This window comes from Accipiter gentilis, chromosome 18 (genome assembly GCF_929443795.1).
Source record: "Accipiter gentilis chromosome 18, bAccGen1.1, whole genome shotgun sequence".
NCBI lineage: Eukaryota > Metazoa > Chordata > Aves > Accipitriformes > Accipitridae > Astur > Astur gentilis.
Window position 1 is genome coordinate 22,873,795 of NC_064897.1, and position 15,058 is coordinate 22,888,852.

The 15,058-nt window shown below is 46.5% G+C and overlaps 1 protein-coding gene across 1 annotated transcript in view; it reads right to left on the minus strand.

Moving 5' to 3' along the window:
- PAH (phenylalanine hydroxylase) overlaps positions 1-15,058 on the minus strand; it is a 41,016-nt gene that overhangs the window by 12,120 nt on the left and 13,838 nt on the right. The window contains exons 3-6 of the mRNA XM_049822423.1: positions 13,583-13,766; positions 5,052-5,140; positions 2,837-2,904; positions 72-268 (exon numbers count right to left, since the gene is read on the minus strand). Coding sequence (XP_049678380.1) covers positions 72-268; positions 2,837-2,904; positions 5,052-5,140; positions 13,583-13,766 — 538 coding nt within the window. The remainder of the gene's footprint in view (positions 1-71; positions 269-2,836; positions 2,905-5,051; positions 5,141-13,582; positions 13,767-15,058) is intronic.

Consider the following 15,058-nt stretch of genomic DNA (forward strand, 5'->3'; position numbering starts at 1 on the left):
TGGAAGCACCACCTCCACTGACAGCTGAGGCCTTTTGTTTGATTTGGTTCTTTTATATGGTTCAAACTTACTCTGCAAGAATTTTGAAATATCTTCAAGCTGGGGAATGTTGTCCTCCCGGTAGCCACAATACTTCTCCAGCAGTGGGAACACGTGGTTGTGTTCATAACAAGCGTGAGTTGGATAGAGACTCTTCAGCTCCCTGAAGACAGTGCCCCATGTTTTCTTTTCTTCTTCCGTGTAGGTGACTCGAGGAATAGGTTGGCCACTGGAAAGAAAATGGATACCCACTGTAGGAATGACAGAGAAGATATCCTATGCCACCAGCATCATACTCAGGAGCTTTACGTGGGCTGGCCAGGAGCTGCTGGGGCAGGAGAGGAGATGTCTCTGGTTTGACACGCAGGTGAAAAAGGAGCCTCGCTTGTCCTTGGACACAGGCTGGGAAGGACTCTACTGACCTCAGCTGAAATACTGACCTTTAGACAACTCCTTGCATTATTGTGGTGAAAGTAAATGAGTGCTTATTTGTCTTATCAAGATGTTCTTCTAAAAATATTTGCTGGGTGTTGGCTTCAATTTATTTGCATTTCTAGATACGGAGCAGCTGTTATATTTCTTGCTCTAATACACATTGCATTAATTGTTTTGGTTACAACAGGGAAACCGTCAGCTCCAGAAAACTCTGTTTCTTGGAAGGGCAGAGAAATTCTGATCTGTGCTTTATGCTGTAACAGATGCAGACTGCAGCCAGTTTGACTTTTTATAATTGTAATGAGTAATTTTGAGTCAAATCCCACCCTCAGGCCTCCATGTGCTTAGCTCATGTTGAAGTTAGCAGGAATTAGATAATCACAAGCAATGTAGTTTGGCCTCCTGTGAATAGTCAATTCCTTAGCAATAATGATAGGGCCATAGGTGAATCCAGCAGCTTTGAAAAATCAAAGGGTTTTAAGTAACTTAATAGGGTTAACATCACTGCTGGAATAATGCTGGAGCTTTCCAAGCCCCAGAGACCCATTGTTAAACTCTTGATGACACCCCACCATCTCCCACTCCTTCATTTTTTCCTTGAGCCTCAGGGCAGCTCCTCTGGAGCGTCATCATTTTCTGTCTCTCTGTATCAGCCCTCCTTGATCTGTGGAGCTTTAAACATCATGTTGAATTATGAGGATTGCTGGGGGATTTTTGTTCCTATAGCACTCCTAAGTAATCCTCAGCCACCTTCCAGGGCTACAGGGGGAAGCTATGGCTTAAAAACCTTTCAAATTTCAATTTAAAAATTTCAGGGATGAACAGGGCCAGAAGCAAAGGAAGGCGGAGGGAAGAGGCAAGCTAAAAGCAAAAAAAAAACCAAAACAAAACAAAAGAGAACTCAGGGAAATTAAGCATTCAACAAAAACAATGGGTAAATGTATCGGGAGAGAAGGCAAAAGAGCAAAGGCAGAGTAGAGAAGCAAACAGCAGGAGGAAAGAGGACAAAATAAGTGCAAAAGAAAGGACACAGAAGAGGATGAAATTGATGGTGGGAAGAAGAGTACAAGACAAGCAACCACAGACCCACCCCACTTTGTAGCCCTGACGTGGGCTTGCACACCCTACTTGCTGCTCTGTTACTGAAAGACCTAACTGGAATGTCCAAGAACTTCACACAAAAGGTGCTTTTGGGACATAGGTCCAAATCTGTATAGGCTCTGTTTCCAATGCGACTGAGGATCGGGATAACAGACTAAATATTAATTAGTTACATCTTGGAATATGATGGTTTCATCTTCCTAAAATGGTTTCGGTTTGAATCTTGCAGGGAGGGGGTGGTTAACATGTTTTTTGGTTTATTTCTGGGTAGGATTGGGTGAAAGCCTGCAAACTAGAGAGCAAAATTTGTCATCCATTAAGCAGAAAAGGTAAATCTTCTGTGAGATACCTAAAAACGGGCATTAGATCCATCCACATCTGGCCACAAAGTCTTATCCAAATTTCCTAGCTATAAACTGGGCTTCTGACTTTTTTCACCCAACTTTTTTCACCTTCCATCAGTCAGTCCAATTTTGTCTCTCATTTTGTGATTAGATTACTAGCTCTTTGGCTCAGGGACTATCTTTTCATCGCAGTCCCATTCAAAGTGGAGCCGTAAATGTACAACATATGTTACTTTATCCTTTGCAATCACAATTTTTACCAGTCTCAGCAAGAATCAGGCCCAGTAGTACTGATATAAATGTGTGAGTGGCTCTGGGAACAGAATTTTATCTCCTCCAGATCTGATCACTGAAAGCAATCAAGCAAGCCTGTTCTAACTGAATTTATCATCTCTATTCATTTATTTTTCTTGGGAAATGAGAGCCCAAATTGCTGATTGCAGCTGGGTCAGACATGATAAAAGTAGAGTATCAGGCGCTGGATTAGCATCAGAACCATAAGTTATTCATTATTTTAATAGTGTATGCAGCTCCTGCTTTAATGTAAATGATAGGCACTCCTCCCCCAACCCTGGTTTAATGGGGAGAACACCAGAAGCGGCTTTATTCAATGCTCAGGTCTTTGTAGTAGCAACGGAGTCTGCTGCTCAATTAGACAACAAAGCCGGGGAAGAGGGGTGTTGTGGGGAAAGAAAGGAGGCAACGTTCTCTTCTGAACGTGTGCCTGGAACAATTTACTTTTGTTTTACAGCGATTTCGGGATAAATGCATGAACAGGAAGATTTAAACACATGGCAGAGAAAAGCCAAAAGCAGGAAGACACTTGTGGAAAAAAACAGGGATTGCCAGCAGGGTGAGAGCCCTAGGAGAGGGCAGGAGATGTGGGCTTGTTTTCCGTCCACGCGCTGAGCACTCACTGTCTGTAGTTGTAGGCGATATCCGCAAACTCCTTCCTCCGGGCCCGGTACACAGGATCTTTGAACCCCTAGAGAGAACCAGGGATGGTAAGTCCAAGTATAAATGCAGATGGCGAACAGCCTTCCTCTCACCGAGCGCCCTCCGGCACGGCTGGCACGGTCCGACAAGCCGACTTCGTCCTGCCCAGCTCCGCTCACACGGGGCACCCACCGCTCCTTCCCCGTCTGCCGCAGCCTCCCAGCACCTCTTGCCCCCCAGGTCTTTTCATTTTCTCATTTTCACTTGCTATAAAAAAGGGGAACGGGCTCCTTTACAACGCCGACTAGGTGCTCCTTCCTGGAAGAGCACCACACTGAATTAACGGCACTCGGACAACCATGTTCTTCTGGTTTCTCATGAACCTTGTTGAAGTTCCTGGCACCGCTGGGCTGATCTAGAGGAGCAGAGTTAAAACACTAGAAACACACTCATCAACTCAGTCAGACATTTTAGGTGGATTTTCAGCATCAACCATGCTTAAAGGTGGCATTTTCAGACTGTTAGAAGAACAGTAGGCACTTAGCAGGCCAAAGAGCCCTATTTGCGCTGCAAATTCAGCCATTTGAAGGGATTTAATTACTACAGAGAATGTCTAATAGACCTTGTGGTTGGGAGCTTGACCTTTGCAGCTAATTACCAATAAAACCAGGGATAAGAAATCTAATCTCTAAATCTTCGTCTAGGATAACCATTCTCCTAACCCAGTGTGTCTGCTATTTAGACTGAAAGTTCCTCGGGGCTAGGAGTGTCTTCACCACCTAAAGTGAAGAAACGTCCTTCCAAGCTAGGACACACTTCTGCAGGGCAAATAGTACCAACTCACTGGGCACTGCAGCAGTTCGCGAATGCATCTCTTTTAGTGGTGCACAACACAACCGGACTGAGGGGCCACAAAACGCAACCAAGTACAGGAGACGGCTGAAGACGTGAAGATCTAAGAGTGTGAGTCAAAAAGAGGCAGCTAATGGCCTAAAAAATGCTCTGCCCAAGATTAACCTGGCCTGGAGGTATTTGTGATTAAATATCATGTAACTTAACTACTAAAACCACAGGCTCCTTTAATTTCTTTTTCTGCACTCTATGTACTGTCACACCTACTTACGCCAGCAGCTGGGTTTCCTTTTTAAAGCATAAACTGCTCACTAACTAATTCTAGGAACTGGAGCAGAGATGCTTCATTCCTTTTAATTTTTTTTGGTTTTGTTTTTTGGGGTTTTTTTTTTGGTTTTTTTTTGTTTCTTTTTTCAAATACAATCTTGGTCTATTCCCGCCTGACACACAAGGGGGCCATTGACTCAGTGTATCTCCTTTCATTCTGCCTTTCATATGACCACGTTGAACATCATGAATCATTGTACATGATACATAACACATCTCGAATTAAGCAATAGGTAGTGAATGACTAATCACCCCATCTCAATTAAACTAATGGCAGCAATTTTTGTTGCGCTGCATGTAATTTATTTATAATCACCCTATCTCAATTAAACTAATAGCAGCAATTTCTGTTGCACTGCGTGGAACTCAGTGTGTTTTGACAAATGAAAATAAGTTGTTGTTTGCTTGGAGAGGGAATAGAGGCAGAAAGTATTCTTGTATCTGGAAGAGCAGAAAAACCGCTGAATAAATTTTTTTATTAGCTAAGCCAATGAAAAAACCTTTCTGACCCTACCATTTAAACCACAAACTTTTTGAAACAAGGACCTTTTCTTTTGTTGTGTCTTGCCATACAAGAATCATGTCAGATTTAACAACCACGTAACGAGACACTAAGCTCAATCGTGTGTATGTAATCAAGGATGAAAAAACCAGTCTTCCTATCTCTGGGCTATGATATGTTGCTTCTGAAGTCTTTGTTGCTAGTGATTCAAAAAATGAGTTTGAAGCCACCTGGGAAAACTAGAGGTGGCCTTGTGGTGGCCTTGTGCTCTGATGACCGCTGTGACTTTTAAGGTCTCCTGGTATTTGCTCAAATTAAAGCAACCTTTGGTCTGATTTACTTCACAAGCAGGGATTGGGCTGATTCTAACCCTAGAAATGGGGTAGCCTTCTTGTCCTATCCCACGTGAAACTTAGTCTGCTAGATCTGTCTTAAAGCAGAGCAAATGTAAACGAGAGAACCATCCGTCCCCATAACAAGAAACATGTTAAAAAAAATAAAGCTTTCTTTCTTACAGGATGATCAGCATCCAGTTCTGCTCCATAGCTTAGGATCTGATTGGCAAACCTGTCCAGCTCCTGGATACTTCTTGGGAACCACGGCACTGCAAAACAGAAAAGAAATAGAGACTGGTGTGTTTCTTCATGACTTGGTTTGGGGCCTTCTTCTGGTCTTTCCATCTTTTCATCATAAATACAAAGAAACATATGCAAGGGGCTAAATTCTTTGGGCAGCAATGGCCTTTCCCTGTAACAGGAGGCAAGAGCAAACCCTGCCTGTTGGCGTGAATTGTGGCTGGTTTGCACCGTTGGAAGAATACAGAGCATCAGGAATGTCTAGCCCTTGGTGCAGAGCTGGCTTGCAATGTTTATGATTTTCTCTTTATTATTTTGGTCTCTTGGCTTACCAAAACACAGGAATTTTTCCAGAGTATCCTTCCTTTCACAGTGGCTAGAATCAGCCATTTCAAAGGAACAGCAAGAAACCCCACAACAAGAAGGATACAGGATTATTTGACGTTCTCAAAATCTCTTTCTAAGACCTACTTGGTGGCCTTACTTAGGCTAGGATGCAGAAATAAAATGATAAATGGCTGCCTAATACCTCAGACTAGCACTGCATTACTGCAGTCATTATACAATAATGCATTCATTTAATTAACATCCTGGGCCTGGTTCTCACATCCTGGGCCTTGTAGCTCGCATACTATACAACTGGTTATGGCACAGCCAGGACATGAAATGGGACCACACTGATTACACAGCATGTAATGCCCACACGGCCCTCCGTTTCCAGAAGGACGTGAGGTGGAGGGCAAGGAAGAACCACAGGGCTTTCCAGATGCGACGTGTTCGGATCGGGGAAAGCAGAAGGCAAGTGTCTTCATGGCAATTGTGCTATGAGGAGAGGCTCTTTGCGGCTCGTGAGGTACATGGAGGAGTCATCCCAGGTCAGACCTCCTTCCTTGAGCCACAAGTATATTCACCGTGTGATCCAAGCAGTCCCCTGGCACGTGTCCCCTCGACAGCAAGAGTCCTGGTACACACATGCAGTGGCTGTACCAGGCTGCAGCCCCCTTTTCCATCTGCTCCAGTAGGATCCAGTTGCATAGCAAGCCAGAGACCCCCTCGTCAGTCACCACCGGGCCTGGCCACCCCAGCCCTCTGCAATGAGACAGGGAATCTCGATGGAGGGACCCTGGGCTCTTTCCCCATCATCGCTTCGGGAAGCGCATCAGTAGGTAACACCACCGGGTACCACTGGCAGCTGGGCACGTCTTGGGAGCCGCCAGTGCTGCTGGGTTCAGCTTGCTTGGGTTTCCCTTCTGCTGTCCCATTCTTACATTTTTGGCCCTTTGACCATAGCTGCCCGCCTCTTTTCTTTTTTCCCTTCCCTTCTGCCTGAGTCAGAGGCTACAGCCGTGCCTGAATTTAATAGCCTGTGATGAACTTCTCAGAAATAAAACTAACTGCTCTTTGAGCCCATGTACACATCTGTCTGCAGGAAACTACGCAGCACTGAGCTCTATCATTTCTTTACATGTGACATGAAAAATTACTCCCTTTTCCTTTAAATTGGATTATTTCATTTGGCGTTAATTGGTTCCTGCATACAAACATCACTTGTTGTTATCCACCTTCTCCAGGCTACCTAGGATTTTATAGCTCCCTGTCAGATCCTCCACCTACCATCCATCTTCCTCGCTGAGACTTTGCCTGGGTATTTCAGGTACAGAAACCGTGGGCTATCTTTGAGCGCTCTTACCGCTTCTCTCTGCACCGGTTCCAGTTCTACTATACTTTTTCTAAGGAAAAAGCACAAGACCTCCACCTAAGGACGTACCCCATGCTCAGGCCACGCAGTCACGTCCCATATGCTCCGCACGCTGAGTACAAGTCAGCAACACGGACTTCGAGGCTAATATCACCCAAAGGTCTGCTGGTCCAAGCCCAGGCGCTCTCAGCAGACTCCCCATCAATAAATATCTCTCTATCAATAAAATGTTTGCGGTTCATTTAGTGACTTTCTTGCACAAACGGGTGCCACTTGCTCAGTCGGTGCTTGGAAAACAGCTCATTGCCCCGTGTGGTTCCCTGCTCAGCCAGGAGCACTGCCACCCAGCCGTACCTCCCCGGCCGATTTTGGGGTTTGTGCCAAATGAACCTGACCCCGCAGCTGCTGCCTGAGCTCCCCGCAGCGCCTTGCTGATGGGCTTCACCCCAGACCTGACGGACCACCTATGGGATAAGAGGAGCCCTCTGTCTCCAGGACTATTCAGCCTTGCTGAGCCTAACACCCCAGAGGGCACTGGCAGAGGGTGGCTGCCAGCTGGGGTGGGGGTGGGGGGGGGGGTCCGGGCTGCTACAATGGCTTTTGGTGTGTGTCCCCCTCCCTTTCCGAGCTGCACAGCCTTCTGCTTTGACCTGAACAAGTCACTAGATGGCAGAAGCAGTCCCGGGAAGATCTTCCCCAAATGACTTTTCTTTGCTGGGTGTACTGCTAGTTCTCTAGGTTCTCCAGAAATACTCTCAGTTTGCTGTTAGTAACCTGCCTGCACCTCCAGCCCCTTGAGTTAAACTGGTCAGAGGGGGTGAGTAGAAAAAAAGTGTGTTTGAGTCCTAAAGAGGAGTCACTATTCACTCACACCACCTGAAGGGTGAGCACACCCAGCACTCCCATCCCTATTTTCTAGACGGGCAACCGGGTACCATCTTCGTGTGATGGGGGGGAATCGCTTCACTCTTTTGTGCTCCAGACTCCCCACTCTCAGCTTGGGGTGAGGCCCACTGATAAATGGTTTTTGGATTAAGCACTGGGGAAAAAAAGCTCTCTGGCAGCTCCACAACCCAGGATTTGTCAGTGTTAGAGTGAATAACCGCTATTCTCATGGACACGCTGTGATCTGAAGGGTCCGAGCTGTGCAGCCAAATTGGTGGGGGCTAAAGTCTGCGGTGGATTTCAGCGGTGTTGTCTGTGGGGTTTTCCTGCCCTGAATAAGAGAGGTCTAGGTGAGCAGGGTTTGAATTGTTGCAACTTCAAGAAGGGGTAAAATGGATATATAATAGTGACTTCCTTCCATTAAATACATTTTATTCTCAAGAACCCCAAAGTATTTGGCACAGAGCTCGTGAAAAACTCTGGGACAGACTGATCCCCAGGCTGATGCGGTGTCAGTCCTGGCTGTGGAAATGGGTGGCTCGGTTTTGCCCTACACAAGAGCAGCACCTTATCTTCCAGGCCTGCAGCCCCTCTAGGTGCCTGACCTATTTTCAGCAGATCTCTGCCCTCCTCCCAGGTCCCCCCCGCAACCGGCGGTGCCTAAGAGAGAGCGGCTCTGAGCTCGCAGAGCTGGATGGAAGGAGCAGGCTGTGAAAGGGAAATCCTGAGGCTGCTTAGCGCTCTTTGCACCAGCATAGCTGATGCGAAGTTGGGTCCTGGAGAGTCCTGAGCCTTCTCAGCTCTCGTGGAAACAAGAACGGAAGGTCCTGAGCGCAGCCCCAGGGCAGGCACCGCACCAAGTCCGTCGAGCCCTCGCATCGGGGACCAGGGTGCAAAATGCCTCCTGGGTCTTCTGCCTAGCTGTGCTGTGCCAGGAGGCTGTCCCCAGCCCTCCCAGCAACTATTTAAAAGGGAAAATCCAATTACCCCCTGGCTGAATCTTTCCCATATTTTGTTTGCGACGTCCTCCTCCAGCCCCTTCGCCAGACTCGCTGTCTGTCTGCCCGGCCGTTAATGAATTGCCAGGGCAAGCTGGTGCAACACTGGGCCTCTGTGAAGGTCTGAGGAGCAACCGTGGGCTGATCAGTAATAAATATTGATTTGTCTGTAAGTGAAACAGCAGCATTTATGGGATCGCGCTGGACACCCAAGTGGTGACCAAATTACCGTGGGGTCAAACGCTTAGCAGAATGCTAATAAGCCATTTATATGAGCGGCAGCGAAGCAGGGGCAGTGAGGACTTCTGCAGAACTCCTCCATTCGGACCATTGTGAGGAGGGTCAAAGACAGGTCTATGCAATTTATAGCAGTTCAAGGCCCAGGTTTAGCCCTTTTTTAAACAGTCCCGAATGCTTTGGCCAGCCTCAGGGTTTAGCAAACAAGGCCCCTACAGAACCTCAGCTCCCAGCCTGTCTCAGAAATGCAATAAATTGTCTGCATTTCCCTAATGCTGCAACAGAATAATATTTAATTCTTTTTATTCATGGGCTCCAAGTGGACTGAAGATACGCTGCTTGTTTCCAAAAAGAGACATGAAGAGATGCACTGTGTTTTCACAACAAATCTTTCCATCCCTACAAAGGGTTCTTGGCCCAGTGACTGCTAGCCCATCTCATCTGAAGCTTTAAAAATACCTTTGGATTTAGAGCATTTTGCTGGCCTGCTCTCAGGTAAAATTATGCTGTTGAGCCAAATCTGGTATTTGTAACTATTTGGGGGTGTCAAAGGGAAACCAAAATTACATTTTGCATTTAAATGAGAAAAGACTCTAAAAGCAGTTAAAGTGACCAGGAAAAAAACAGAAAAAAAAAAAAGAAAAAGCCATTCATTTATCCCTTACCCAATAAAGCACATACACAACGTGTTTAACACTGAACTATACAGAAGGGGCAGAATACAGAAATTTCCTCTGACCGTCTGCAAAGCAGTGCCCCACAAATGGCACTGTGTGCTTCCTACAGGAAACTGAGCAAAATTGGGTTTTCTTCTCAAATCATGAGCATGAGCAAAATGAATCCTTAGCAAGGAAGGGCTGAGAGCATCTGTAGGCAGCAGTGAAAGCATCGGTCCCATGGGAGCCCGGACTGCCTCCCGAAGAAAACCTTCCCAGCCCTTACCTGCCCACTGAGAAAAGTGTGACAGTATCCTCATAAACCATATTGCTGAGATTTTGCTCCCTGGAGGCATATTGCTGTCGTTCTGTTTTAAGAATAAAATTTCACACAGGTGCATCTGTGGATTATGACCAGATTTGCTGGGAGGCTGAGTCTGAAAGGCAAGCTGACCTAAAAGGCACCACAAGACCTCTTACTTGTTAATGCTGACAAAGGACAGCATCTTACCACACTTCTACAGCTCGGGCTGCTCCCGTCTCACTCTGCCCTTGGAGCTGCCTCAGCCCAGAATTTGCCACCCACAGTTCATCCCCTAAGCAGGGCTTTTTGACCTTTCAAAATATGGGTCTCTGGGGATTTCAGTTTGACTGGACCCTTAGTACCCATGAGAGAAGTTGAAATTGGGGCGGCGGGGGAGAAAAGAAAAGAAAAAGGGAAAGGGCAAAAAGAAATATCAATCTTCCTCTCTTTCCTTGGCAATAAATTGCTCCCACTTTATACTATTTCTGACACTAACAAACAAACACAAGTTATCCTCTCAGACAGAAGGGGATCAAATCCCTTTCTGCGGCACTGACAGGATAATCTAGCTCAAAAAAACCTTTGATCAGCACAGTAACATGCAGTGAAATCCTAATCCTAGAGCTGACCACAGGAGTTTTGACTTCTGTGAGGTCAGGATTTCACTTACAAGCCTTTCTTGGCCGATATTTAGAGCTGTATCTCTATATGACTCTGGCTTATGCTTATACACAACTTTACTATTTAATAAAGTTTATTATTAACTTCTTAATAATAATTAGAAAAACAAAAGTAATGGCAAGCCCAGCTAGGCCCTGTAGCTTTCTTCTGGAAATAAAAAAGCCCCCAAAAGAGAACCTCTTTGATTTGACATGATCATAAATTACCTAATCAACCTTTTGTCCCTTCATCTCATGAATGGAGAGAACTGACTCCAAAGAGTATCTGCCTCCTTCTTTTTCATCTTCAAATGTAATGTCATGGGTAGGACACAAAGGAAACGGTAAAAGGATTACCAGCACTGATCTCAAGAAGGTATTAATGTCCTTTCATGTTGTTCCTAGGAAGGAAGAGGAAGATCCAGCCCTAAAGTACTTAAAGTCTGAAATCCTATTAAAATCACATCTGCTATCTGAAGAGGCATTTAAGTATGTCTCAGACTGGATGCTGGGCAGCCACCACTGTACCAAGCAGCCTCCACTCCAGCAAATTTCTGAGAATTAGGAGCATGGGCAACTCACAAAATCTTTCCTTATTTCCCTCTGAAGGCAGAATTACAACTGACCTCCCTGGGATTTCTTACAGAAATGGAGAGTTATTCCTGCTCCCACCAAAGTGGGTGGCAGACCCTCCCAAGTTTCAATAGCAGGACTGAGGGGCATCCATAAGCCCAAAAAGCGGGGAGGCAGATGGATGGTGTCGGACTCACACGTACCTGGGTGAGGGACAGCGGGGAACGGGGGGACAGTCGCCCCGTGGGACTTTTCGTCCCCTCCTCTCATTCAGCCCAGAGGTCCAAGGGTCCCACAAGGAAGGGGCTGCAGCAGCCAGGGTCCACGAAACCAAAATCAGAAAGTAAATCCAGGGGTTCAAAGGGGCATTCCAGCCCCGGGGAGTGCAGGAGGGCGATCCCTCCCTCTGCCCCATGAGGATGCCACCGCTCACTCCACACCAGGCCTTGTACAGGACTGGGCTCTTGTCTCTGCTACACCACGAGGTTTGCGTCAGAGCGATTTGTGAGGTCCCACAGATATTTGGCAAGGGGAAAGGCAGTGTGACAGCACTTCACTGTCACGGTTTGTTTTGTTGCGCTGCTCTTTACCATCAGTTCCTACCTGAATAAGGGGAATCTGGAAAGCAGCTGGACTTTGTGTGAGGGATCCATCGGATAAACAGCAAATGAGCAACAACTGGTTTATTAAATAGTTAATTAATTGCTCACCAGAGCAATAGAGTCCTTATAGCCCATAGTTGCATCTAGGTTTTATCTAATCTAGTGGAGACACTCCAGGGAAGAGCATCAAGACCGGCCAGGAGACTAAAAACCGGGCGCCCCGAAAAGGGAAGGCTGAGGTTGGGCAGGATACTGTCACTAGAGACCAAAAAAGCTGGTCTAAGGAGGAAGAGTATCTTCTGTTCCCAGTGTCCAAGGCAGGCAGGGGGAGAAGCCGTCAGCTCTCAGGGCAGCAAGCGAGACTGGTCGGAGCAGGGAGCCCCGCGGTGCAGAGCCGTACAGCCCGGCAGATCTCCACTGCTCACGGCAGATGGTGGTTTAGCTGGTCCTGCCTTTCACCAGGGGACAGACCACACAACCCCTTGCAGGACTTTCCTCCCTGTCTTCTAATTTTAAATTTTGCAGCTATTTTTAAGATGTCCTATCACAATTGTAATGTGCTCACCTGCCAGGGCTGGCTCTATATGGACTGACTCTGAATGGACTCGCTGTACAAGATGATCAAGTCTGATTGGGTTCACAGGGTCTGTGTATCGCTTTTAGTAGTTAAAATACAGCTTCTTTTCACCTGAGTGCTCTCTGGGAGAAGTGTTCAAGGGAGGGCAGTCCCCCAGCTGGGACACACAATGCAAAACGTTGTAAATGTCTCCAGGACACCCTCTTGGTGACCTGCCTGGGGACTCCGGAGAGCCATCCTTCCTTAGGAAGGTGAAAGGCAGGCTTCAACAGGTGACTTTTTTCTGCAGAGTGGCACTTCAGAGGCTTGAGTCTGCTGGGTACTGAACAGACAGATTTATTATGGGGACGGGGTGGGAGGGAAAAGGAGGAAGATCAAGGCCTGGATTTCTCAGGGGAATCGATCCACCAAGCCAAGCCCATGCACGCAGCTACAGATTTTGCTGCAACTGTTTGCCCTTTTAAATTGTGATCAAGTTTATGTGGGTTTTTTGAATCAGGGCAGACAGTAACTAGACAGACGTAGCACATCCCACATGGAGACCCTTGTTGTCTCGCTTCTTCTAAGTTCTCGTGTGAGCAGAGAACATAGGAAAACTCTAAAAGTGTACATGTCCTGCAGTGGCTTTCAGTGCTCAGTGATCCAAAGGCTGTGGGATGGTAGTCAGAGATTCAGGGGACATGTCATTGGGCTTGATAAGCTAACCTGTCTGCATTAAACATGGTGGTATGGGTCCCGCCTGCACCCCTGTTATTCCTTCACATTGCAGGTGTGTATCGAGAACAAAAGTTGCCACCCTGCACCACTTGCCAAAAGCTGTGTATATAAATGCTGCTTATTTTAAAATAGGGCAGGGTCTGGGAGCAGAAAATGGATGTACCTACAAATTCCTGCACCATTGCTTCGGGATTTAGAGCCTGTAACTGCAATCATCCTTTGATCCCTGTTAACTTCTGCAGGTAGGGTAACAAGCTACTGCAGCAAGGCTGTCTTTAAGAGTCTGTGAGTGCTGCCAACCAAGCAGACAGATGACAACATAACACCATAACACCAGTTCCCAGGAGACCTAGTCAGAAGCATGACAAAAGATGGAGATGGCAGTTTACACTAAGAGAAAATCTCTGAAAGAAAAAGCTTACAACATAGGCAAAACAAGCAGAGAGAGGAAAATGCAGCCATACAGATCCAAGGAGGAACTCCTCTGCTACAGGAAAAAGAAGTCATTTAAGTACGTGAAGTAAATATTCCTTGTCAATGTTATCCTTGTCAGTGTGTCCTTACCAGTGTCCTTCTTCTTTGTTCGTGAAAGCTCGTGGACTGTTGCTCCGATATCATTTCTCAAGGACTTGATGATCTTGTCCAGCGCTGGGACATTCTTGCCTTCCAAGTTAATGAAGAATTCATACTCATCTTTGTTGAGACGGGAAGGTCGGGACTCAATGTGGGTCAGGTTTATACCTTTTTCCTATGAGAAAGAGAGATTTTGGTCCCACAGGGTTTAGGGGGAAGAACTATGACATAAAGACTAGCTAAAATTCATGTGTGAGTCAACAGTTCATACTATACAATCCAAATAACTCCAAAGTAGAGACTTGCCCCTGGTGGCCACTGGACTAAGGACTTTCACAACAGGGAGAGAGACAAAAAGGAAAAATGAGAAGGATGCGGGATTCACCCTTGTGCAGAGCACCAACAGAAAGACTATGCATTACATAAACCTTTGGAAAAAGTTGGAAGCAGGATACAAGTTGTAAACAGACTTTTTATTGTAGAGTACCAGTACCGCAAGTACATAATGGGAGCTTGTCTGTGTGGACAAGAACATTTCCCCAGGATCAACATGGGAAGCAGGCATTCCATCTGTAGAGAACCCTCTCATGAGAAGGTGAGTGCTGTGTTTATGAGCATCCCAAAAGGAGGTCGGAAAAGCAAGCTGCTGGGCACCTTGTGAGATAAGCTTCTGCCAAGCCACTGCACGGTCACCTGCAAAGGCACCTGCACAGTTTCCATGGCTGTGAGCAGGTGCTGGGCAGAGATCCAATGGGAAACATGGCTCTGCACCAAAAAAGGAAGCCCAGGTTTGTGCAAGTAAAAACATGGGTGTTTTAAATCACAGAATCGCAGAGTTGCTGAGGTTGGACAAGGCCTCTGGAGATCATCTCGTCCAACAGTCTGCTCAGGAAGGGTCTGCTGGAGCAGATTACTCGGGACTGTGTCCAGTCGAGTCTTCGGTATCTCCACAGATGGAGACTCCACAGCCTCTTTGGACAACTGCTCCAGAGCGTGATCGTTCTCACAGCAAAGGAGTTTTTTCTTTAGCATGGAAACGCAAATTCCGTCTCACCAAATCTCTTCGCCGACTAGCAGCAGTGCCTCCTAGCTCTGAAGAAAAGGATGGCTGGCAATTATAGTCTTTATGACTATGGCCAGTGCGTACCTGACCTCAGATGTGCTACCACGTCAATGTGTAAAGCAACAAGCAGCTAAAACACCTATTTTTCCAGTCACTTAAATGCAAGTCCAGGAAAATCTACCTCAGTTTAGCTGAACTCAAATGTTTTCCTGAGCACCGTAATTTGAACATGAAAATATGAATTTTTTTTTTTATTTTTTTTTTGAGAAAAACCTTTAAACAGATTTCAGTTGGTGCTGACTTTACCACCTGACATTCCTGTCAGGCTCACGCTGGAGCCGTGGCCACAGCACGCCGCGGCCAGGTCTGGGCTTCGGTCCCCTGGGAGGAATAGACAAACCCCT